The sequence below is a fragment of the Artemia franciscana genome, chromosome 2, assembly GCF_032884065.1.
Source record: "Artemia franciscana chromosome 2, ASM3288406v1, whole genome shotgun sequence".
Lineage (NCBI taxonomy): Eukaryota > Metazoa > Arthropoda > Branchiopoda > Anostraca > Artemiidae > Artemia > Artemia franciscana.
The window spans coordinates 44828437-44854937 of record NC_088864.1 but is presented as its reverse complement, the minus strand read 5'-3'; the positions used below and the strand labels follow the sequence as shown (position 1 = coordinate 44854937).

General features: G+C 36.3%; 2 protein-coding genes across 2 annotated transcripts in view; one reads left to right on the top strand and one right to left on the bottom strand.

The window, feature by feature from the left end:
• LOC136042589 (uncharacterized) overlaps positions 1–26501 on the bottom strand; it is a 478776-nt gene that overhangs the window by 397462 nt on the left and 54813 nt on the right. The window lies entirely within an intron of this gene.
• LOC136042546 (elongation factor G, mitochondrial-like) overlaps positions 1–26501 on the top strand; it is a 70272-nt gene that overhangs the window by 25291 nt on the left and 18480 nt on the right. The window contains exons 3-8 of the mRNA XM_065727516.1: positions 637–769; positions 3097–3418; positions 7604–7722; positions 10377–10569; positions 18287–18458; positions 25983–26129. Of these exons, the coding sequence (XP_065583588.1) occupies positions 637–769; positions 3097–3418; positions 7604–7722; positions 10377–10569; positions 18287–18458; positions 25983–26129 (1086 nt within the window). The remainder of the gene's footprint in view (positions 1–636; positions 770–3096; positions 3419–7603; positions 7723–10376; positions 10570–18286; positions 18459–25982; positions 26130–26501) is intronic.

Sequence of the window (26501 nt, the reverse complement as noted above, 5' to 3'; positions counted from 1 at the left end):
AGAAGATGACCCGAAAAACAACAACAATTTAATCGTCTTTTGAGCCTCCTTCATGGGAATAAACGTAAAATTTTGAATAACAAATTTAAATATCACCAGGATTTTAGAAATGACTAGGTGGGGCATGGCCAAAAATCGGTTGGGAACCACTTAAGTAGCCTACGAGATGCAATCCCTAAGATGATATTGCATCATTTTAGATTTTATAGTGGCGTCAACTCATGAAAGTTTAAGGGGAAAGAGGAACATGTATTTTTCAAAATCAAGAGGGGGTTGGCAAATTCATCATTTTTTCAATGAAAATACCATAAAACGGCTTTTAACAAACGTATCCCCAAAAAATATCTACTCTTTTAAAAATGTAGGAGGAGGGACAAAACATCCAGGTTGAGGAGCAAATCCCTCCACTGTCGCAGACTGAGTTTGTGATGCGATTTTAATCCAAAATTGAAATTTTTCTCATTTTATTACAAAACCTGTTTTGATTAAAAAATGACCGTTGTATTGGTTAATATCCTTGTTAGGTTTGTTAAAATTAAGTTGCTTGCTATAGCCTGAAAAATTGATAACTTAAATGGAATGCAAATGGACAGTCTAAAATACTTGAACTGAGTGACATCTCAGCTTTATTTTTAGGTTAAAGGGAAAGATGGTGTTGGAGCCACAATGGACTCAATGGAATTAGAGAGACAAAGAGGAATTACCATTCAATCAGCCGCAACCTATACGATCTGGAAAGATCACAATATTAATATTATCGATACTCCTGGTAGGTCTCTATGTCTTTCTGACTTTCTATTTCAATCATTTTTCCTCTCTCCCTCCCTCCCTCTCTCTGTCTTTCTCTTTGTCTCCCTTGAATGAGCTCTCGGGAAGCAAGGGCTAGACATAACATTGAAAACAAAAAGAGGAAAATTCGCTGCAAGGGTGTTTTAAATAGAAATGAAATTACCAAAAACCACAAGAAATAAAAAAAAATATATATCATAAAAAAAAAATTAGCAGGACCCAATTTAAATGCATTTATTAACTGATACACAAAATGTTAAAATAGATCAACAGATCAAAGGCTAACAAGAGATTCGCTGCTAGGGAGAACATGGACAGGAATTCACTTGGAATTGGTTAGTTATAGGCATGACTATATAAGATATTGGTCGAGGAGACCATTTGTTGGAAAAGATGGCTGTAAATTAATATTTTTGCGTTTTGACTCTTTTAACCTGGATATTCTATCTAGCGCAGGCTATTATTACTGTCTCGATGTATAAACCATTTATTGCATATTTTTCACTGGAATACAATATTTTTCAGCCCGCCTTCCCTTAGCACCAGTAGTAAACTTCTCAAGGATGTAGTAACATTGCCTATTCATATGCCCACTTACATTGGACATTCATGTTATAAAGGGATATTCGTATGCTTACCTGTACAGAAGGGAGGCGGAGATAGGGTCGGATCAAAAAATTCACTGTAATTGAATGTAATTATTTTACTGGTTCTGAATATGCTTTCTCTGAAGTAAAGCTAAACCGTTAGTATGAAGTTTACTCTTCAGAAGTTATTAGGCTACTATAAGAATTTTCGTATCATTTTAGAAAAATGAGGAAAATGCTCCAAAAAAAGAGTAAGGTTTTGATGAACATTACACTGTCGCATTCAAAACGTTTTAGAATCCCTAGGACATGGTATGAGCAAAAATATGAAATTTAGCTTTTATTTCGAGAAGTCTCATCACAGATGTGTATTTATATGTTCATTTTACAGGGCTGATTCTATCAAGTCAGTAGTCATGGGTTACTGGGAGAGGGTCATTTGAGCAAGAATCTACAGGCCTTACTTAGTAACAAAAGAGATAACGCTACACCAAACTACTGACATATGATACTTTGAACTTAATTTGTGATACGATACTTTATTTTGAGAAAAAAATTTATTTTGACCAGAATATTTCTAAGATGTTTTCAAGCAAGTAGCCCTATTGAAGCAGAGTGGATTGATATTCTGTTCGGCAATATGTGGTCAGGGATCGATCCCCACCCCAGCAATTTTGGGTGACATGCTTGCTACTTATCCCTGTAAAAAAATATCAAACAACTGAAAAGTCGATTCGAAGTGCCATGCGCCAGCATGGCTCTGGTGGATCTGTATTCTTAACCTTTTCAAGCAAGTGGTATCAAAATTCTGTTGAACCTACTTTCAGACGAAATACTGGCACGTGGTGATCATTGGTCTCTGAATACATACGCAGTTCGTAAAAATGAACCGTTATTGTTGACAGTTTGTTCAACAGAACTAATGGTTATACTGTACTGCATAGTTATGCATAAATTATTATTGTCAATGTTGTTTAAGACCTCGAAGAGTTCACATAAGAATTTAAAAAGCTACATTTATTTGCCAAAATTTTCAAATGTTCCATCATAGGGGAACCAGCTATATTTCGAGGGGGTATTTATCACCTGTCCTTCCTTCATTCAGAGGAACATATTTTGTGTAAGAACCCAAAATGAATGCTGTGGGGTTACTCCACTGCTCCACTCTAATTGCATAAACAGCTATTTCTATTGGGAGATTTTTTTTTCATGCGAATGCAAAGAGTGATGTTGATTTTTGTAACGAGCAAAAATCGTCTGATGTTAGAGGGAGGCTCCCACCATCTAAAGCCCTGCTCTTTACGGCTCAAATTCAACATATTGCAGATATTGATCACTCTCTATACAAAGTATAATTCAAAGCGTAAAATGGCTGGGCTGAATTGGGTGGCGGGGCTCCTCTTATTTAGTTTTCTTCCTTTTACAATTTAACGTCGCTCTTTCCTTTCCGTATGATATTTTTTTTCTTTATTTGATACACGACCTGCGTAACGTTGTTTCTTTAAATAGGCGCTTATTAATTTTTCAGATTTTGGATTAAAAACTGAGATCATTTTTACTATTAGATTTTGAAATCATACATTAAATTCTTCCACATTTTCTATTACCTTCCTCTCCCCTCCCTAGTCCTGGGATATGCTTGTGTCTTCAAGTAATGCGTATATATATATATATATATATATATATATATATATATATGTATACATGTTTTTCTTTCCAGGTCATGTTGACTTTACAGTTGAAGTTGAGAGAGCTCTCCGTGTTTTAGACGGTGCCATTCTCGTATTGTGTGCTGTAGGTGGTGTGCAGAGCCAAACTTTAACTGTAAATAGACAAATGAAAAGGTACTCTGTACCTTGTTTAGCTTTTATTAATAAATTAGACCGAATGGGGGCTAATCCATTTAAAGTGCTTCATCAACTGCGGTCCAAGTTGAATCACAATGCAGCGTTTGTTCAATTGCCAATTGGATTGGAAAGTAATTGTAAAGGAGTGGTGGATCTCATCAAGCAGAAAGCCCTATATTTTGAAGGGCCATTTGGGTGTGTAGGATTTCTTTTTATTTTCTTTTGATTAAGACTAGTGGAATAACTTTTCTTTAAAGGAGTGGGTAAAAAGATGCCACTTTAATCTTAAAAAGTGTTACAAAAGTTAATTTCTTTATTTATTTTTTCTGAGGAGGGGGGCTAATTTCGATTGACTTGATATTGGTGTCTTATCAAAGGACCTGAAGATATCATTTGACGAACCACGTGCCATATGATGACTGGTTAAGTGTAAAAGTGAGGATCAAGATATTTCACGTTTTGGACAAAAGGAATTATCGTGAAGGTTCAACTAGTACCTCCGTAAAATATTTGCAAATATGTGAAAAGCTCTATCAGATCTAGAGCTCTTGGCTCGGCTCTTATATCTAAAATCCTAATATTAAGATCTAAAATCCTATTATCAAGATGAGTTATAGTTCCTTTTTGAAAAGCAAAAATGATATTCTAACAACCGAGGCCAATCCGTGCTTATATTTGTGAAAAAGTCTTATTCTGTACAATGAATAGTGGAAATACTGTTGTAGGATGAAATTTCCATCTTTTTCTTTTGATATACAGAAAAAATACTAAATTCGTTTGGTAAAACACTGAATCCATTCTGGAAATATCCAGTCAATAAGTTCTGTGTTGCATTTGCTCTGATGGCAGAACCGTAGAACTACAATCAATGGGTAGATCTAAAATTGGTGAAATAAAAAGCTGGCTACGATATTTTATACCTGGGAAGATAAAATGAAAAGAAAATGAAGATAACACTTATTAAAATAAGTGTTAATAAAGAGGTATGGATACATTAAATGCTCAGACACTTAAGCCTGAGGAAATTGATACCTATGGAGACTACCAGATTTTTTTTAAGCTTTGTTGCTGACCAACAAATTGTCATTCTAGACAAATTGATGCTTGACGGGTCTTCAGCAAGTATCCTTCTTTCGATTCATATAAATCAAATCTATCACAACGCAGAAAGCCTGTGTGTTATGAACGAACGTTTTTCTTCCTTGCTATGTCTATTTTAAACGACCTGAATTCTTATCGCAGTATGCTTCCACATAACCTATGATAGAAATTCTTTCTACTTGTTCAAATTCTCATTGACTTTTGCTAGTTGAGTCAATGCTGTCTCTCCTCTCTGGATAAATATGAGGCATGTTCAACACGTGGCTAAAGAACCTTATTACTAAGTGTTTCAAATTTGATGGTGCTGGATCATCAGCTGTAGCAAGGATACTAGTGTGGACTTCTATCGTTCATAAGTTGAACTAGGCCAGATCTTGGATCCATATCTCGAGTACCAGTTATTAAGGCAAACCGATCAAGCATAGCAGGGACCCCAAGAATCATAAGCTTGAAGAATGACCAACTCGAAAAATGGATCACAAATATTAGATTGAACCAAGCCAAATGAGCATTTTCTTTTGCTGATTTTCTTTTGTCACTTTGTATAGGCTAGTCATTGGAATTTCATACCTATAACGCGTGATCCAGTCCGGTTATGTCAATAACGTATCTACGACATTTATAAGCGTTTTCCAAGATTTCCGGTTTCTCCCTCCAACTCCCCCTAATGTCAAAAGATCTTGTCGGGATCTGAAATAAGAGCTGTGAAACATGAGTTCCTTCTCAATATCAAATTCCATTAAGATCCGGTCACCCGTTCTTAAGTTAAAAATACATCAATTTTTCTGATTTTTCCAAATTAAAAACCCCAAGCTCCCTCAAAGAGAACGGATCCGTACCAATTATGTCAATCTCGTATCTATAACTTGTGCTTATTCTTCCCATCAAGTTTCATCCCGATCTCTCCACTCTAAGGGTTTTCCAAAATTTCCGGTTTCCAAGATTTCTGTTTCCCCCCTCCAACCCTCTATGTCCCCGGACCCGATTTGAATTGAAAATGGATTATCTGAGACATAAGATTCTTCTTTTGGTTTCCCCCTCCAACTCCCTTCAATGTCATCTGGCCGATATTTAAAATGAGAGTCCTAAAGCAAAAGATCCTTCTAGATATCAAATTTCATTAAAATCTGACCACCCGTTCGTAAGTTAGAAATACCTCATTTTTTTTATTTTTCCGAATTACTCCCCCCCCCAATCCACCAAAGAGAGCGGATCCGGTGCTTATTCTTTCCACCAACTTTCTTCCTGATCTCTCCACTTTAAGCGTTTTCTAAGATTCCCTCCCTAATGACACTGGATCCGGTCGGGATTTAGAATAAGAGATCTGAGTTTCGAGGTCCTTCTAAATATGAAATTTCATTAAGATACGATCACTCTTTCGTAAGTAAAAAATATCTCATTTTTCAAATTTTTAGAATTAACCCTCCCCCCAACTCCTCCAAAGAGAGCAGATCTGGTCCGGTTATGTCAATCCCGTACATAGGACTTGTGTTTATTTTTCCCACAAAGTTTCATCCCGATCCCTCCATTCTAAGCGTTTTCCAAAATTTTAGGTTCCGCCCCCCAAACTTCCCCTTAACCGGATCCGGTCGGTATTTAAAATAAGAGCTCTGAGACACGATATCCTTCTAAACAATAAATTTCATTAAGATCCGATTACTCCCTCGTAAGTTAAAAATACTTCATTTTTTTGATTTTTCAGAATTAACCCTCCTCCCCAACTCCCCCAAAGAGAGTGGATCCGTTCCGGTTATTTCAATCACGTATCTAGGACTTATGATTATTTTTACCACCAAGTTTCATCCCGATCCCTTCACTCTAAGCGTTTTCCAAGATTTTAGGTCCTCCCCCAACTCCCCCCAATGTCATCAGATTCAGTCGGGATTTAAAAGAAGAGCTCTGAGACACGGTATCCTTCCAAAAATCAAATTTCAATAAGCTCCGATAACTCCTTCGTAAGCTAAAAGTACCTCATTTTTTTCTAATTTTCAGAATTAACCCCCCCCCCCCCCCAACTCCCCCAAACAGAGCAGGTGCGTTCCGGTTATGTCAATCACGTATCTAGGACTTCTGCTGATTTTTCCCACCAAGTTTCATCCCGATCCCTCCATTCTAAGCGTTTTCCAAGATTTTAGGTTCTCCCCGCATAACTCCCCCCAGTTTCAGCGGATCTGGTCGGGATTTAAAATAAAAGCTCTGAGACACGATATCCTTCCAAACATAAAATTTCATTAAGATCCCATCACCCGTTCGTAAGTTAAAAATACTTCATTTTTTCTATTTTTTCCGAATTAACCGAACTCCTACTCCCCCCGAGATGGTCAAATCGTGAAAACGACTATTTCTAATTTAATCTGGTCCGGTCCCCGATACGCCTGCCAAATTTCATCGTCCTAGCTTACCTGGAAGTGCCTAAACTAGCAAAACCGGGACAGACAGACCGACAGAATTTGCGATTGCTAGATGTCACTTGGTTAATACCAAGTGCCATAAAAAGTTGACATTTGCTAATGAATGAGTGAAAGCACGTTTGATTTTACGTATGCATCACATCTTGACGGAAGAAAAAAAAGTACAAGAGAAGGAATTTTGATTGAACTGGTAATTTTATCAAATGAGCGAAATTTTCTACGCAGGGATAATTTTTTTAGGGATAACCGTCTAGGGAGGGATCATCCAAGGGGGGGGGTCATTAGCCAGAAAAGGGTGAATGCAGAAACAACTACGAAAAATCATTGAAAGGCGAATTCAAAGTATTTTCTTTGGGTAGAGGAGTGGGGAATTATTTGGACACTATAAATACATAAATAACATAAATACTGAATTAAAGTCAAATTCGAAACCGCATTTTTTCTCTGGGTTTACCGGTACAATTGCTCTAAGATTTTTAATTACGTTTGAAGTATGCATCCCCAGCTGAAATTCTGTTTCTTCCAAAATCTTGTCGAAACTAGGTATTAACAGAAACAGATCAGTTTTTTAGTACATATTTTTCTTTACAGTACTATATTACTGCATATATTGCACTATATACTGCACTATATTTACAGTATATATTACTCCTTTACAGCAGGAGTAATTAATTATCCGGGTTATTACGACTGAGTGTTTCCATCCTAAAGGGTTAGAATTTTCTGAATTACTAGCAAAGAAACAGAGCTTCGCAAATTTGAGCAGCTCTGTCTCCTTTGACCTCTGAAAATACCTTTCTAGATGTTTTGATACTTGTATAAAGCAAACCCTGTAAGAAAACAATCAGTTGATTGGGTTATATTCCAGAATGGATGTCACGGAAGACGAAATTCCGAAGGAGATGCGATCAGAAGCAATCGATAGACGGAGTGAGCTGATTGAACATATTTCAAATGTGGACGATACACTTGGTGACATATTCCTAGGTAAGTTGTTTCGGTAAGGTATTTTTATTATTATTATTATAAATGCTAATTAGAGGGGAATAAAGGAACTCCGCTTTAAACGGATTCTGAATGATCCCCTTGGACGAAGACCAAAGGCCATTTTTTTTTATAACCATTTTTGCACGAAAATTCAGTTAATTGAATCCGAAGACGATTTTTTGTCAAGCGTCCGATCCTTCACTCGCGTGACAGACTATTTGAAATTACGGTTGCAGTAACTTTTTTTTTTTTTTTTTTTTTTTTTTTTTGTGAGCTTAATGTGAAATTGTCCATGAATTCTATCTTATTTGAACAATGGAATAAAATCTTCTACGACTTTTCTTTTATGCACACAATTATGCATATGTATGTATATATTAATAAATGTAGATGTTATCCAGGTAATCGGAACACAAAACGAAAGGAATAGACAATGCAGATCGATTTCAACCTTGAAATTGGCTAACTTAAATTTATTCCAGACGATCCAACTCTGGATCTATACGTTGCGGCGTTCAGGCTGCCTGGGTATTTGTCTCGCTTTTTTTTTAATCATAAAACTCTTCAGCGTAGAGAGAGAGAGAAAAAAACAAACTAGAATCTAAAACTAAAGTAGTATAAATAAAAATGTATATAAAACTAATATAGGCTAACTAATATATATACACAATTTAAACTCACATATACAATTACCAGCCACGTCTATGTAACCACAAAAGTAACTGACACGTAGATGGTAATTGTATATGTGAGTATTAATTGTGTTTGTATTAGTTTAGCCTGTTTTAGTTTTATATACAATTTTATTTATATTTTTTAGCTTTCGATTATAGTTTGTCTACGTATGACAAACTAAGTTTGTTCTCTTCTTTTCATTTATATTCTTTATAGGCCTGTTTGTCTTTTCCAGATTTATTTCCTTGTTTTGTTATGGCTGGCCAGTTACTGTAAAACCTAACTGAAGTACTGGCCAGTTCTTTAGAACGTATACTCTTTTTCATGTGACAAGTTCGATTCGTCTACTTTCTGATGACCCTCACGTCCCTCGGAGAAGATCGGACACCGGCACGGCTCCGTGGGAGGCTTTTATGTATTCATTCTCATTGTCGCTTGTCTTCTAGCTGCAGACTCTTCTTGATGTCATGGTGTCATCATAGGTTCGATACAACCACCCTGGGAAAAATTCAAATTTGTCCTTTAAGTTGTGACATATTTAGATAGTTTTTGTGGCCAGAAATATGCCAGTTTTAAGAGACAAAAAACCTATTTAGCCGACTTAGATGCTGGGCCCCGGCACTCGGCTCTCGTTGGCGTCAAAGATTGCGATTGCATTGTTCTTCTAACATAATATTTCTTTCATTTTCACTTCATTTTTGACACGTTTTGATGCTTGTTTTCGCGCTATCACTTGTAATTCTTGTTGCTGCTAATCTTCTAACCGCACATTTCTTTGTTCACGCTGTTGCACATCCTTTAACCGCATATTTCTTTGTTCTTCACTAGCATTTTCAATTCGTTCTACTCTTTGTTGTTGCGTCTCTTGTATCCGCATATTTCTTTGATCTTCACTTTTGTTTTTGACTCGCTGTAATAATCGCTGACGCAAGTGTTTCAACTGTATATTCGTTGTTCTTTATTTTCTTATCATTACTTTAGGCATTTTTGAATCTCTCTTACCCTATCTGCTTAGATTGGTCTTATCACATTTGATTGTCCAGGTTGCATATCAACTTACTGTTGACGTGCAAGGACAAGGAGATTGTGGGAGATGCTACCCGTTTAGCCGGAATACGAACATTGCTGGGCTCAGGGGGATCTAACTAAAAATATGCAAAAGTTGAATAATTGCTTGAATCCAACAGGATTAGTGAATATATGCGAGGGGGAAATTTTTTTTCAAAGAGGGGTTTTCAGGTTATTTTTAAAGCTGTCCTAGCGGATTCATATTTATTGGGACGTTCCCTATATAAAGGAAGATTAAAATACATTTAAATATACGTCAATTTACTTCAAATTTAATATGCTAGGTCAGTGAAAGTGAATCAATAAAATTATATAGTCTTGATAGCTCTCTACTGTTATTGCTAATGCCATCGCTACACACCCGTTGCAACATTCTGTGGCCTGAATCTGGCACATCAATGAATACCCTTCCTTCATCTCGCCCCCTTTAAAGCTCCTGGTTTCCTGAATTCACAAGACACCTCAAATGATCGTAATCATCTGAATCTGGCACACCAATGAATACTCTTCCTTCATCTCGCCCCGTTTAAAGCTCCTGGTTTCCTGAATTCACAAGACACCTCAAATGATCGTAATCATCTGAATCTGGCACACCAATGAATACTCTTCCTTCATCTCGCCCCGTTTAAAGCTACTGGACTCCTGAATTCATAAGACATCCCAAATGATTGCAGTCAGTTTTCCTTCAAAAACTTCGATTTTCCCCTAAAAGACTACATTAAAACCGTTATAATATTTAGATTAAGGTGAATTCAGGAAAGTATAGTTGCTCAACTGTCATTAAAAATAATTATTAAAAATAAGTGAATGTGGGGTTAGCTCTACCTCTTAGTAAACCCCCAGTCACACTGCTCTGTATCTAATATATCATTATTAGTTTAGCAGCATAATGTTTCTCTTTTTTTTTGCAGAGGATAGAGAGCCAACTGTAGATGAGGTTAAAGCAGCCATGCGCAGAGCAGTGATTAAGCGTTTATTTACCCCAGTGTTTGTTGGTACAGCTTTAAAGAACAAAGGAGTGCAACCGTTGTTAGATAGTGTTCTTGACTTCCTTCCTAACCCATCTGAAGTCAATAATTACGCATTCCATGAAAGCGGAGATAGGTATCTTTTTTACTTTTTTTCATATTTAGGGTAATGTTTGAAACTATTTTCAGCAAGTTAGAAATCTTACTTCTTGTTATGCCTCTATTATTTCTACTTCTGGAAGTTTTTTGATTTTTGTTCATGTTTATTATTTAGAAGCAGCCTATATGTGCTGCCTCTATTTGCAGCAAGGGAATTATTATTGACTTGCGACTTAGTGTTTATCCCAAGGAAAAGGGGACAAATCCTATGCCAACTGTGCCACTCCGCTCAGACTTTTGTCTTGGCTTTTTTCCAATTGGCCATAAATTGATGCAAACACCTTGATTTTAATTCAAAAATCAACGGAACCGGTTAATTTCGAACCATTGGTTTTGATTGTGCTCATCCTACGTTTTCATTTCGATTCTAAAAAATTGAAGCTAACTAAATTGAAGCTAACTAAAGCTTCAATATGTCAAACTTATTCATTTAAGTGACTTTTCGTGTAATTTTCCAATAATGGTACGACACAACTGCTTTGTAGCGAGAATTATCTAACTAAAGATTAAATTTGTCGAATTTTAAATATGTAATTATGCGTATAAATAACTTTACTAACACAGTACTTTAAATCCTGTCGCTTAGATAATTATGTTGTTAATATCAAACAAATCTTGGTAACGAATTGCAAGTAAGGAGCGACACGGCTCAATAGTTGGCGAAACTCTAAAAGACGGAATTTTGATATTAACAGATATGTCAAGGTCTTAATGTAAATCACGCCCATCAAATTCAACGCATCCGAGAACCCTTTTGTAGAAGTTTCAAGCTCCCATCCGCAAAAATGTGGAATTTTGTATTTTTTTTTGCCAGAAGAAAGATCACGGATATGTGTTTTTTTTTCAAGAGTGATCGCATCGAACTAATAGTCCTAAAATATCGGGAAGGACTCATTCTAATGGGCACTAAAAGTTCTAGTACCCTTTTTAGATGACCAAAAAGATTAGAGGGTAACTAGCCCCATCCCATCCCCCTTTCTTCCTCAAAGCCGATCGGTCAAAATTTTCAAAATTTGGGATAGGTATGTTATTTGGCATAGTTGAAAAGCCCAGCAACTATACCTCTGGGGATATCATGACCCCCACAGCCCCATATTTGCCTATTGTTAACGTACTGCATTTTTATTGGGAAGTATACCGATTCTTTTTTTTGGGGGGAGGGATTTCCGCTGTAGGGATTTTCCACGAGGAGAATTTTCCCTGGAAAGGGATTTTTTTTTTGGGGGGGGGGGAATCTCCAGATGAAATTTTACACTCGGTGAATTCGCCAAAAGTCCTATACGAAATTATTTTTATTTGTCTAACTTTCGCATTGCCGACTAAATTTTATATGTGAAGATGTTAAGGGAAATCGTCCGGGGGAAAATTTTACTGGGTTGGAATTGTCTAGAGTATCTTTCAGTAGAGGGGGGGATTTTCCACAAGAGAAATTATCCATAAGGGAGTTTTCCAAGGGATAAATTTTTCAGAGGGAACTTTCTGCGGGAGCAGGTTTTTACTAGGTGGCGGGGGAGGAGCTATCTACGGAAAAACTTTCCATAGAGGAGGGGATTTTTGGCATGATTTTAAGAACAATAAGAAATTATAGTATTTTTTTTCAACTGAAAGCGAAGAAAGAAAAAGTTTTTACCCGGAAACGTCCGCAAGAAACTTTCCGGGAGAAATTTTTAGCTAGAATGTAATCGTCTGGGGGGATTTCCCTAGTAAGGGGAGGGGGTATTTTATGCGGAAAGAACTTTCCTTGGAGGAATTTTTCGTGGGCAAAGGAATTTTTCATGGAGGGGGAGCCGAGTTTCCCGATTTTATTCAAAAACGATCAGAGTTAAATTCAAAAACGAGTTTTTTAGATGAAAGTAAGGAGCAGTATCGAAACTTAAGACGAAAAGAAATTATTCTGTGGAGAGGTGGAATCATGAAGAGAGGTCTAGGCTGATATTTGTCAAAAATCTTTAATGGAGAGTATAGGACTTTTCGCTATTGATCATTTATGCTTGTATTCTGGGTGCAACAATCAACATTGGTGTATGTCAACTGAACATATTCAAGCATGGTGCCACCATGTCAATTAGTTTCTCTGAGTCAAATTGTGAATTTTCAGGATTCTTGTGTATATTTTTAGCAAAAGTATTTTTTTCAACCTATTCATTGATAGTTTTCTATATCAGAGCTCAGGGATTAACATTTATTCTTCATCTTTTGAATTTTAAATTAATATTTTCGTACAAAAGCATTCTGAAATTTGATTAATCTGACTTCACTCCCCCCCCCCTTACTCCTTTCTTATCATTATTACTGGCTACATGACTCATAAAAGTGGTGTTATGGTAACGAAAAAAAGTTGTTTTGACATTATTTACCACAAATTTTAAATTCTAATTAAAGACTTTGAATTGTTGGAGTTCGTGAGAAAATGTGGGACATAAAAACTTATCCAATATCAGGGCCGATCTTATCTAGGATCAGTTACAGTATACCCCAAAGCTATTTCTCTTTCCGTAAAAAAAAAGAAAAAAAAAGTCGAATTTTGACGTATTTGTCAAGCGTGTTTTACTATAGGTAAAAGTACGACGCATATAAATATGAAAAATGTATGGATGTTTGTTTAAACAAAGCCACAAAACGATGACAAAAAAAATTCTACTGTTAAGACAAGCGAGCGATTCAACAAGTATACAAAATAAAATACAAAAAGAGACATTCACACGCATACAATAATCTCTCCTGCAAAAGCTTTTCTCTGTGTATCATTTTAAATTAAATAAATTTTGCAATCTTTTTAATTGTTCCATAATTATTCAAACCTGTTACTGAAACCTGGCTGAGGGTAAATAAACTAAGGCCAAACATAAGCAAGTCCAACTTTGTCATTTTCTCACGATCGCCGGACTTATACCCATGGATGAAGGAATTAAATACGTCTAATGGAGCTGTAAAACGGGCTGTTTCTTTTAAATACCTTGGGATTGTAATTGATGAAACTTTATCTTTTAAGCAGCATGTAACATTAACTAGTAAAATTCTGGCAAGAAATCTAGGTATAATGAAGTTACTCAAACATTTTTTTTCCTAAATCCGTCCTCTGCCATCTTTATTTTTCTCTTATACACCTGTATATACTTTATTGTTCAAGTATTTTGCTCTCCACTTTCCATCTATCGTTAAACCAATAAGAGTTCTAAAAAATCACGTAGTTATGCTTTTGGCAGGGATTCCTCCTCGTCAGTCTGTTCGGGAATTTTACCCAACCTTGAATATTTTGTCAGCTGCGGGTCTCCCAGAATTGAATTTTATGTAGTGTAGTTTATTTTTGGATTACTGCAGGATATTTAACCACGCGGTTTTAGTGATTTACTATGCGTTAGGTCTTTTGCTGTTCATTCTCACGATACAAGGGGTAGTGTTGATTTAAGTGTACCTAGAGGCATTTCTTCCCGTTCATGTTTTTCTGTTTTATGTAGAAATACACGGAAATGAATAGTTTGACGAGTAATGTAAGGAGTATTGGAGACCCCATTATATTTCGAAAAACCATTAAGGGACTGCTTTTTTGTAGAATATGAGTTTTGATTTATTCATTTATTTTATTTACTGTGGGGGCCATAATGATATGTAGTTCCTAGAGGAAAAGTAAAGTAATGATGTTTTTTATATTTATAATTGAGTGTGGTATGGCCTACCGCCTTTTATTTTATGTATTTTGTTTTCTCTATCTCACCCTCGGACAAGCTTTGCTTTTTAGGGAGGCTGTTTATTATCTGTTTAATGAATAAATCCTTCTCTCTCTCTCTCTAAAAAAAAAAAAAAAAAAAAAAAAAAACAAAAAAAAACAAGCCACTCATTTGATCCCATGTTATGTGAAAATAATTTTTTTTTTAAATAATGTATTTTCGTCTATAATCCTGTAAGGGTATTATCGAGAAAGAGAAGTGGTTCTGACATGCCAAAACAAACTTCATTGCCACTATTTCCAAATTTCTCTGGGAGTGAGAATTTGGGTTGCTTTGTAGCAAATATAAGTCTTCAAGCTGATATCGAACCATCTGAACATATTTCCTTGCTAATAACATTATTTGCTTATACATTGAAAATTATTCCTACGAAATTCTCTTCTATCTCTCCCACTATGGAGCAAATCACTTTTTGAGAAAAGGTCATATAAGATTCTAGAAAGGTTATTAAACTTGTATAGTCACACTCTTGCAAAAACACAATCAAGGCATCATCGGGATGCCGTATTTTGTTAATTGTAGTTATTATAGTGAAGAAGAATTATCGTTTTGAAAGCAATAAAAGTCAGCTTTAGATCCAAATCACTAAAACTGTTACTTCAGATTTTACCCAGGTACTACTATCCTATTAATTAAAAGTCAGTGAAATGGCAGTGTTTTTAGCGTTATAAATCCTAATTCCTGGTATATTTTTTTTAAGAACACCTCTTTAGGATTTACTACTCTTTTCGTCGACAATAATTTGATTTCAAAACGTCAAATGTGTTTTGGAACTTCTTAACACTCTAAGATGCCTAATTTGTTGAAAACCCTTTTTTGTGGCTTAATTTCTTCTATTTGCAATGTTTTTTGACGTTTCAGTGAGTTTGCAAAAGATGATATCATCTAAACATCGAACCTCCTTGTAATAACACTCAATGGTGCTTACTGAAATCTACTGTATTTGTTACGTGCAATAAGAAATTGCAGTTATTTGATTTGCTTCCCAAAATACTAATTACTACCTATTACAGTTATCACTTCCTTATTGTGCTTTGAAACTCAGTAAACTGTAATCTATTCTTTTACAGATAGAAAATTCTTAGTTTACCAAGAATTTTCTTGGTACACTGCTGCCAAAAGTTAATTTATTAGAACTTTTTTTGAATTGAGCAAATGCCGGCAAATTGGATATCTTCATTATCCGTTCTTAGCTGCATAAAAAAAACGTATATTTTGCATTAAAAAGCTATAAGAAATGAAAACATAAGAACTGCATTAAAAAGCATATATTTGGCATTAAAAAGCTATAGAAAAAATGTAAAACGTAAGAACTGAATTAAAAAAACGTATGTTTTGCATTAAGAAGCTATAAAAAAACGTAAAACATAAGAAGTGCATTAAGTATATTTTGCGTTAAAAAGCTATAAAAAATGTAAAACATAAGAACTACGTCAAAAGTATATATTTTGCCTAAAAAGCTAAAAAAAAAATTGTAAAACATAAGAACTGCATTAAAAAACGTATATTTTGCATTAAAAAGCTATGAAAAATGTAAAACTTAAGAACTGCATGAAAAAACGTATATTTTGCATTAAAAAGCTATAAAAAATGTAAGACATAAGGATTGCATTAAAGAACGTATATAATAATAAAAAAAACACAATAAAGCGTATAACATATAATAATTAATCGTAATTTTGCCCTGTTGTGCCCTGAAGTTTGCTCCGTTAATGGGATTATATGAAAGTGTCTCGATACTAATCCGAGCATAAAGAAGAGTTATATGGTGAACACTTTCTTCCTTAACTATCCTAAACTAGCACCGTATAAGTCTTATAATTAATGGGCCTGATATTGACTAAAAATTTTAGACGGATGGTTGGCGTTAATTAAGTCTGATTGCAAATGGACCTTAATGAAGAATCGTGTTATCAGTATTAGTATAGAATCCTTAGTTGAGATCTGCCAAGTAAAGCTGTCATTCGGACTCTATTCTCAACAAAATTAAGTTTTTGAATAGTTGTAACCAATTTTTAGAAAATATTGAATCTCTCAGGTTATAAAAGAGGAGTTCGTAAATGTATAGTTGAATGTACTACTTATTTGTACTTGTGACGGGAATCAGGCGTTTCCACCTTGCCCGGCATCAAGGATCTTCGGGACCTGCTTGAACTACATAGTGCGATCTACTGCCAGCTGCTTTGTAAATGGGAGCCTTTGAGTTGTCCATCTGTCCAAACTTTCCGAACCCCCCAATAGGTTCAAGTCTGATTTAACCAGACTCCACCAGCTTTTTCGCTATCCTCCCTGGCGTCTCTTCCATGAGCTAAGTGGCTCAGCTAGAAGGATTAGGCGAGGCAAATAGGCGAGGCAAGGCGCTCCTTGATCGTGATGGAAACGCATCTATTGATACCATAGATTCGTCATATATCCACGTTTGATATGCGATCATTCAGATTTAACCTGAGGATGCTACGCAGACAGGTATGTTCAAACACCTTCAGTGTATTTTCATGTAGTCGCTTTACTGACCAAGTTTCACATCCATAAAGGATTGTTCGAACCAAAGCCAGGTAGACTCGAACTTTAGTTCTTACAATAATTTCACAGCGGTTCCACAACGATTTTTTAAGGGAAGCAAAGACCGTCTGTGCTTTCTGCAATCGCTGTTGAATATCGGTGATCCATCAGTACAAAAATAAAGAAGTAAGTAAGACGGCACTAGACCCTTAAGGTCCAAACCGGTGGTGCTGATCTCCGTTTCATGGCCCTCATCAGTTGGGAGCCATGGTATGTGAAGCTGTTGACCTGATCCAACTGTACTTGATTTACAGTTAACGAAATAGGATCAGTCTGAAATATTGCCATAAATTTTGTCTCAGCCAATGCGATCTGCCCAAGTGATAGTTTGAGCTTTCTCTGGGTCCGAGAGGATTGCGACATCATCAGCGTATTCAAGGTCTCCAAGTGAAAAGTTCTGTCCAATCTGCACTCCTGAATTAGAAAATAGGGCATTTTCAAGCACCCAATCAATACAGTAGTTAAACAGAGTCGGAGACAGGACGCAGCCTTGTTTTACTCCAAACTCAACCAGAAAATTTTCAGACTCTTCTCCGTAAGCTAGAACTCGGCTCACAGAACCCTTGTAGTATGCCTTAAGTAGTTTGACAAGTTTAAAGGGTATTCTGTCATTTCAGAGAATTTTCCAAAGCGTTTGGCGATTGATCGAATCGAAAGCAGAAACGAAGTCCAGAAATATCAGAATCAGGGGCAAATTATATCTTTTAAGCTGCTGGATAATGAGGTGGAGTGCAAAAATATTGTCAGTGTAGCCTCTACCAGGACGGAAATCGGCTTGATTTTCACAAGTTCTTTTCTCCCTTGCCCCCTTAAGCGGTGAAGGAACATAAACCCGAAATTTTTTACTTCAATGTCAATTAGCTTTATTAGGTAGATTTGTTAGATAGATTAGGTAATTTTTGCACTCAGTTTTGTCAGCTTTCTTGTAAAAAAGGAGAATAACTGATGTCTTCCAATCCCTTGGGAAAGTGGTAGGCCCCTAATACTTCCTCAAGGGTACCATGGCGCTGCTTTCTGTGATCTCGGAGACTGTATATTTCAGGGGAGAGACCATCTCGTCCTGGGGCTTTGTTGTTCTTCAGCGCCTTAATCGCTTTGAGTATTTCGCTCTTGTTGGGTTCTTTTTTAACACCATATAATGTTCCATCTGGAGCACAAATTAACTGAACTGAAAATGTTTCGTCAAGCAAATTGTAAGTAGTTTATCCCGAAGCAAAATATTTCAGCATTGTAGATTTGAGTTTATATCTTATACATATAATCCAAATTCAAGCCCTGGAATAAAATGATCTTCTTTTAATTATCAGAAAACTAGAAGGAAGCTTTCTCTAGCACATTTTAACTCTTTGACTAAATGGTAGCTACCGCGATAAATTGTATACCTTTTTTTTTATTTCATTGAAGGTCTGACGAATCCAGAATACTGATGAATCCTTCAAGAGATGGCAAAAGTCCTTTTGTCGGTTTGGCATTTAAACTTGAAGCTGGGAAATTTGGACAGCTCACTTACATTCGAGTCTATCAAGGGATGCTAAAAAAAGGCGAAATTATTTATAATTCAAGGACGGGCAAAAAGGTAAAATTTTCTTTCTGCCCACCCAACTCAAAGACCAATGTTAATGCTAAATCCAAAAAATTGCATATTTTTAGTTTTTTTCAAATATGTTTCCTAGCTGCAGATTCATTCTATCTGGATAGAGAAACTATTGTTTTATTTATTGTCTGTAGTCCAATTTTGACAGTAGTGATTAAAGCTTTCTCTTGCATTTGGGGTAATTGTGGATGGTGATGAGGTGGCTATACTACGCCCCACTGGGCCTGGTCTTACCGCCTTTGAAGCATGCGGGGATATTAATTTCAAAACCGCAAACTAACTGTTTTTGTTTTTTACAGAAAGTATATTAAGTAGCAAAACCACTTGTTATTACCTCTAAACTTAAACGCCCCCAAGGGGCTGATTTTACAGTTCTTGGAAGCGTGTGGGGGTAGGCTATTCATCTCAAAACTTTACCTCTAAATGTTAGTTTTGTAAAAAACAAAACAAGAGGATGCTAAGTCAAAAAATTACTTGTAAATACTGTTACACTTAAAGTGTAACTTCTCGCCTACAGTCAATGGTTTGTAACGGGGTTAGTGGTGTGACTCTGTAAGCTCAGGCAGAGTCGACCCAGCTAGAAATGGGTACCTGGAAAAGTCTGGGGAAGGTAAGCAGGATGGGTGTGCAAATGCATAGGATGGCTGGCCCCAGCCCCCCACCTCTTCCCATTGCACTTCCTGGCTGAAGGGCCTTAAAACGGAGATCAGCACCACCGGTTTTGACTTTAAGGGTCTAGTACCGTATCCGTTACCTTTACCTTTTTACCCTTAAGTGTTGTCTCGCAGGGCTCATATTTGGCAGTTTTAGAAATTTAGGCAACATTGATCTTACACTTAGTTTAGATATGTTACCTTCAATTAAAAGGGTGTTTTTCTCGACAAGTCATGTTTTAGCGGTGAAAACAATACCAGTCGCAAAAAGTCATGGACAGCGAAGCTGGCTTATAAGACAGCCCATTAAAAATTATGCAATCCAGTTATGAATAACGACTGAAAAAATTTATTTGAAAATTGACCACGCTTCCATTGTCGTAATCAGTTTTTGTGTATGAACCAGCGTTAATAACTGGTCTCAGCCATTTTCTTACAATTTTTCAAAAAGGCTGTTTGTTTGCTGAAGTAATTGATAATAATATAAAGAAGAAAGTAAGAATTGGAAGTTTGATTCAAGCCAAGAGCATAATAATTTGAATTTAGGGCCAAAACCAACTAGCCAGAAACACTTTCAACTAATTATCTGGATTTGTTTCCCAGTTCTAGGCAGCTTTTATCTCCTCGTGAAAAACTGTCTGGCAATTTTCCGTTAGTCGCGAATAATGGAAATAAATTCTGGAAAGTGAAGCTCTCGAAAAAAGGCCTTAAATAATTGATTACTATGTTGAATTGTGTCAACACGTTTAAAATTTACTTGTGTTTTTAACTACTATACTATTTAACTACCTTTGCTGATTCTTATAAAAAAAAATTTCTATGTGCAGCTTCTTTTATAATAAATTTCTTGTCTCTTCCTCTTATCAAGAGCCAAGTTCTACAAATTCTCATTTGAACAACACTAAATGGCAAAATATAAAACAGCCTGTGGAACAATTTACCGAATTCCAAAAGAACTGCTATACAGAGCATATCATAATAATTCTTTTGACGTTTTCTGATATAAGCAGTGCAGCCGAATATAGCCAGTAATGTAGCCACTGCAGCTTTGCTAATAGCCTTTCTACAAAGTCTCATTTTCGCTAGTGTTTCACAAAAAGGTAGTAGCGTTGAACCCAAAATTGGATAGTTCATTGAAACGTCACGAAGTTGAACAGATTTATTTCTGCTAAAGATGTTGTTATAATCATCTTTTCTTGTTAAAATATAAAATAGTTTCATCATTTCCCGCTTCTTCTTTAATGTGATAGATTTTAAGTAGATTTGCGAAATCGTTGAAAAGTTTTTTTAACGACAAAGAGACATCTACATATTGAGATATGTAGATGTCTCATTTACATGTAGACATCTGCATATATTCAGGCATTAGTATCGATCAAGCAGCTGTTATTGAATATTTTTTTTCGGCTTATAATATTGCTCAGTGTCGTCATGTTACTTGCTTTGATGCGAATAATCAACAAATAATTCTATATGGACCTTCATCTATATATAGATTACCTCAAAAATAGACATATAAGAGGGTATTAAGGATAATATAGAAATGCAAAGGTGCAAATGCAGTGCAGTAAATCAAGGTACGTTGAAGTAGAAATATACTTACGATATTCGCTTGCATATTGGCTGCACATTTCCCGGTTATTCTAGTTTTACAAATGGAGCAACCTTCATCTTAAATAATCTCAGTAAAAAATAATATTCTTTTTTCTGTGACTAATAGTTTTTAATTCATAAGATTATTGCTCTTTGTTCTAAATATGTTACTATTTGTATTACAGCTCTATTACCACTAGCAAAATTTTAACTTGCATTTTTATGATTGCTATAAGCGATTAAATAAAAAAAACTAGTTTTTTTAACTGAAAGTAAGGAGCGACATTAAAACTTAAAACGAACAGAAATTACTCCGTATATGAAATGGGTTGTCCCCTCCGCAGTCCCTCGCTCTTTACGCTAAAGTTTGACTCTTTGCCACAATTCTACTTTTTAAAACAACTAAAAACTTTAGCGTAAAGAGCGTGGGACTGCGGAGGGGACAACCCATTTCATATACGGAGTAATTTCTGTTCGTTTTAAGTTTTAATGTCGCTCCTTACTTTCAGTTAAAAAAACTAGTTTTTTTTTATTTAATTTCTGAACGTTTTTGAATTAATGCATGTTTGATTTTGGCTCTCCGCACATAAATTATTGAAATGAAATTAGTATATTAATTTTTTTTGGCTAAATGGCTTTCTCTTAGTTTTGATCAGACGATTTTGAGAAATAAGGGGTGGGGAAGGAGGCCTAGCTGCCCTCCAATTTTTCGGTTACTTAAAAAGGCTACTAGAACTTTTAATATTCAACGAACGTTTTTATTAGTAAAAAATATACGTAACTTAAGAATTAACTTACGTAACAAACTTTTATATTCTTATATTTTTATTATGTGTACGAGGGGGTTTGTTCCCTCGTTAATACCTCGCTCTTTACACTAAATCGTAAGTTTTGTTCCAATTCTTTAAGAATGACCCCTGAATCGAATAGGCCGTAGAATAAATAGTTGAAATCACTAAAAATATTTTAGCATAAAGAGCGAGGTATTTATCTCCTCCTAAATACCTCGCTCTTTATGCTATAGTATTTTTAGAACCCTTCATATGCGTAATAATCTCTGTTTGTTTTAAATTTCTATGCTATTCCTTACTTTCGTTTGAAAAAAACGTTCTCATGTTTATTTTTTCATTGTTTTTTTTATAGTAATGCTAGAAAATCCTGCGCCCTTTTCATTGAATTTTTTTCCCCCCATGGTATACTTCTCCAAGGAAAGATCCTCCCACATAGCCCCCTCCCTCAACCCTACCCCCAAAACCAAAAAAATCCTCCTGAAAACGTATGTACACTTCCCAATAACCATTATTATATGTAAACACTGGTTGAAGTTTGTAACTTGCAACCCCTCCCCCAGGGACTGTGGGGGAGTAAGTCATCCCCAAAAACATAGTTATTAAGATTTTCGACTATGCCAAACAAAATGGCTATCTCAAAATTTTGATCCGTTGACTTTGGGAAAAAAATGAGCATGGGAGGGGGCCTATATGCCCTCCAATTTTTTTGGTCACTTAAAAAGGGCACTAGAACTTTTCATTTCCGTTAGAATGAACCCTCTTGCGACATTCTAGGACCACTTGGTCGATACGATGACCCCTGGGAAAAAAAAACCAAAAAAAAAACCAAAAAAAACAAACAAATAAACACGCCCCCGTGATTTGTCTTCTGGCAAAAAATGCAAAATTCCACATTTTTGTAGATAGGAGCTTGAAACTTCTACAGTAGGGTTCTCTGATACGCTGAATCTGATGGTGTCATTTTCGTTAAGATCCTACGACTTTTAGGGGGTGTTTCCCCCTATTTTCCTAAATAAGGCAAATTTTCTCAGGCAACTTTACAGGTAACTTTTGATGGCTAAGACTAAACTTGATGAAACTTATATATTTAAAATCAGCATTAAAATGTGATTCTTTTGATGTAGCTATTTATATCAAAATTCAATTTTTTAGAGTTTTGGTTACTATTGAGCCGGATCGCTCCTTACTACAGTTCGTTACCACGAACTGTTTGATCCCCACGCGTTTTTATGAAACTTGGTATTAACCAAGTGACATATAGCAATCGCAAATTCTGTCGGTCTGTCTGTCTGTCGGTCCCGGTTTTGCTACTTTAGGCACTTCCAGGTAAGCTAGGACGATGAAATTTGGCAAGCGTATTAGGGACCGGACCAGATTTAATTAGAAATAGTCGTTTTTCTGATTTGACCATCTGAGGGGGGGGGGCGGTTAATTCGGAAAAAATAGAAAAAATGAAGTATTTTTAACTTATGAGCGGGTGATGGGATCTTAATGAAATTTGATTTTTGGAATGATATTGTATCTCAGAGCTCTTATTTTAAATCCCGAACGGATCTGATGACATTGGGGGGACTTGGAGGGGGGAACCCAAAATCTTGGAAAACACTTAGAGTGGAGGGATCGGGATGAAACTTGATGGGAAAAATAAGCACAAGTCCCAGATACATGATTGACATAATCGGAACGGATCCGCTCTCTTTGGGGTAGTTGGGGGGGGGGGGTAATTCTGAAAAATTAGAAAAAATGAGGTATTTTTAACTTACGAACGGGTGATCGGATCTCAATGCAATTTGATGTCTATAAGGATATCGTGTCTTATAGCTCTTAATTTAAATCCCGACCGGATCTGGTGATATTGGAGGGGGGGGGGGGTTTAGGGAAACCTAAAACTTGGAAAACACCTAGAGCGGAGGGATCGGGATGAAACTTGGTGGGAAAAATAATCACGAGTCCTAGATACATGATTTACATAACCGGAACGGCTCCGCTCTCTTTGGGGTAGTTGGGGGAAGGGTTAATTCTGAAAAATTAGAAAAAATGAGGTATTTTTAACTTACGAACGGGTGATCGGATCTCAATGAAATTTGGTATTTAGAAGGATATCGTGTCTCAAAGCTCTTATTTTAAATCCTGACCGGATCTGGTGACATTGGGTGAAGTTTGGGGTGGGGGAACCTAAAATCATGGAAAACACTTAGATCGGGATGAAACTTGGTGGGAAAAATAAGCAGAAATCTTACATACGTCATTTACATAATTGGGACGGATCCGCTCTATTGGGGGTGGGGGTGGGTTAATTCTGAAAAATATGAAAAAATGACGTATTTTTAACTTACGAAGGAGTGATCGGGTCTTCATGAAACTTCATATTTAGAAGGACCTCGTAATTCAGATCACTTATTTCAAATCTCAACCGGATCAAGCGTAATTGGGTGGGGGGCAGTTGGGGGGGGGGACCGGAAATCTTAGAAAATACTTAAAGCGTTGAGATCAGGATGAAACTGGATGGGAAGAATAGAAACCTGTCTAAGATACGTGACTGACATAATCGGACCGGATTTGCTCTCTTTGGTGGAATTGGGGGGGGGGGGGTAATTTTGAAAATTGAGGTATTTGTAACTTACGAAAGGGTGACCGGATCTTAATGAAATTTGATATTTAGAAGGATCTTGTGCTTTAAAGTTCTGATTTTAAATTCCGACCAGATCCTATGACATTGGGGGGGAGTTGAAGGGGAAACAGGAATTCTTGGAAAACGTGAAAATTGGGGTACTTTTATCTTACGAATAGATGATCGGATCTTAATGAAGTTTGTTTTTTAGACGGAATTCATGTCTCAGAGCTCTTATTTCAAATCCCGACCAGATCTTTTGACATTGGGGGGAGTTGGAGGGGGAAATCTTGGAGTGGAGGAATCGGGATGAAGCTTGGTGGATAGAATAAACAAATGTCCTTGATACGTGATTGACAGAATCGTACTGGATTTGCTCTCTTTGGGGGAGTTGGGGGGAGGGGTTCAGTGATTTGGCGAGTTTGGTGCTTTTGGACGTGCTAGGACGATGAAAATTGGTTGGCGTGTCAGGGAGCTGCACAATTTGACTTGATAAAGTTGTTTTTCCAGATTCGACCATCTGGGGGGCTAAAGGGAGAGAAATATCAGAAAAAATTAGGTATTTATAACTTACGAGTGGGTGATCGGATCTTAATGAATTTTGATATTTAGAAGGACATCGTGACTCAGAGCTCTTATTTTAAATCCTGACCGGCATTAAGCCTCTTATTTTCCTTTTTAAATCAATCTATTGATTCATAGAATTTTATCAGAGCTCATACCATATGATCTCTTGGCTCTTAGCTCTTCTCGCCTCGTCACAAGTACCATATGCGCTCTTAGCTCTTGTTTCTTCAGGCAAACCTTACTCTAATGCACTTTCTACCCATAAAAAATCTAACTTGTCTCCACTCTCCCAATGCAATTTTTACGAAGCTTGAGTGGTATGTGTTTGAGCTCAATTGACCCCTTTGTCGCCTGTGTTTAATATACAAATGAGTATCCAGGCTGCTTGCAGCCCCTACGAATAGTACAAGAACTGTGGTGAATTGAGATGTGTTTTCTCATTTTCTGTGTAAAAAAAAAAAAAAAAAAAAATCCTGACAAAGTTGTCTCATTCTCAGTGTATAAATGGAATCGTCATGGGTATCTAAAGAATATATCTCAAATATTTTGTGTACCTCAGAAAATAATTACCCAGTATTGGAAAGTTGAATCACCATGCCTATGCCACTGATTATCTATTGTGTTTCTGGTTTACAGGCTACCTGATAAAAAAAAGGTGGGAGGACATCGTACGATCGTTCCCAAAACCAAAGGGCACATTTCATATTTTCAAAATTTTATAAAATGTGTTTCAAGACTTTCCCACTCACAGAAATATTGGTGATGAAATGGAACATCTTATATCAGAATTGGGTGCTTTTTAATTAAACGAAACAAACCCAAGAAGGGAAGTTAAGTTGATACTAGTGAAATATAACCTTTAGTTTATATAATAGCAATATTTGGGCTATATATTTACACAAAGGGGGAAGGGGTGGGGGTAAGGTATTTAGACAGCGCCCGCAACCCAACCTACCCCCCCCCCCTTTTATTTGCAAATATTTAGCCCTAGCTGCACAAGTCCAATGCATTCTCTCACCTGTCACTTGTTTTTGTGGCTATGAAATCGGTTTTCTGAGATCAAAGCATAATTCTTGAGTGTGTTTCGTTTAATTTATAAGTACCCAGAATTGTTTGAACATATATTTGATGGCTTTACCCCCGTTACAAGCTTGGCTTTTGCGGTCTTGCGTTTGTGACTGATTATGTTTGTTTGTATATATTAAACAACCAAATAATCAAATATAGGGTGGTCTAAAAATGCAAAGATTTTGACTATTAGCAGTGTTTTCAATAACGATTTTTATTTCAGATAAAAGTTCCCAGGCTTTTGCGAATGCACTCTAATGAAATGGAAGATGTTGGAGAAGTATATGCTGGTGACATCTGTGCTCTGTTTGGTGTTGATTGTGCCAGTGGTGACAGTTTTGTAACTGATTCAAAAATGAGACTTTCCATGGTAAGCTTTTTTTAACGTACTCTAGGGCTCAGTGTTTAGAGTTTTATTCACCAATAAATATAAAATGGAAATTAAATGCTCGTATTCCCCCTCGAAGGACTCCATTGCCAGGGATACAAGAGATACAAAAAAATACAATAAAGCAACAACCAAAAAAAGAGAACAATAGCCAAAAAACATATAAGATGAAAAAGAGAACATACCCGAGGCCTGGGAGTCAAAGCGCAGAGAAGACAACCATACACCATGAAGAGACACTCAGGGAACATCAACTCCTAAGAGGAAAAAAATTGCTATTCTATTTGATTCTTTTCTAAATGATCCTTAAGAATCCTTTTAGAAGTTCCAAACGAGTGGCATCTGTGTACTGAA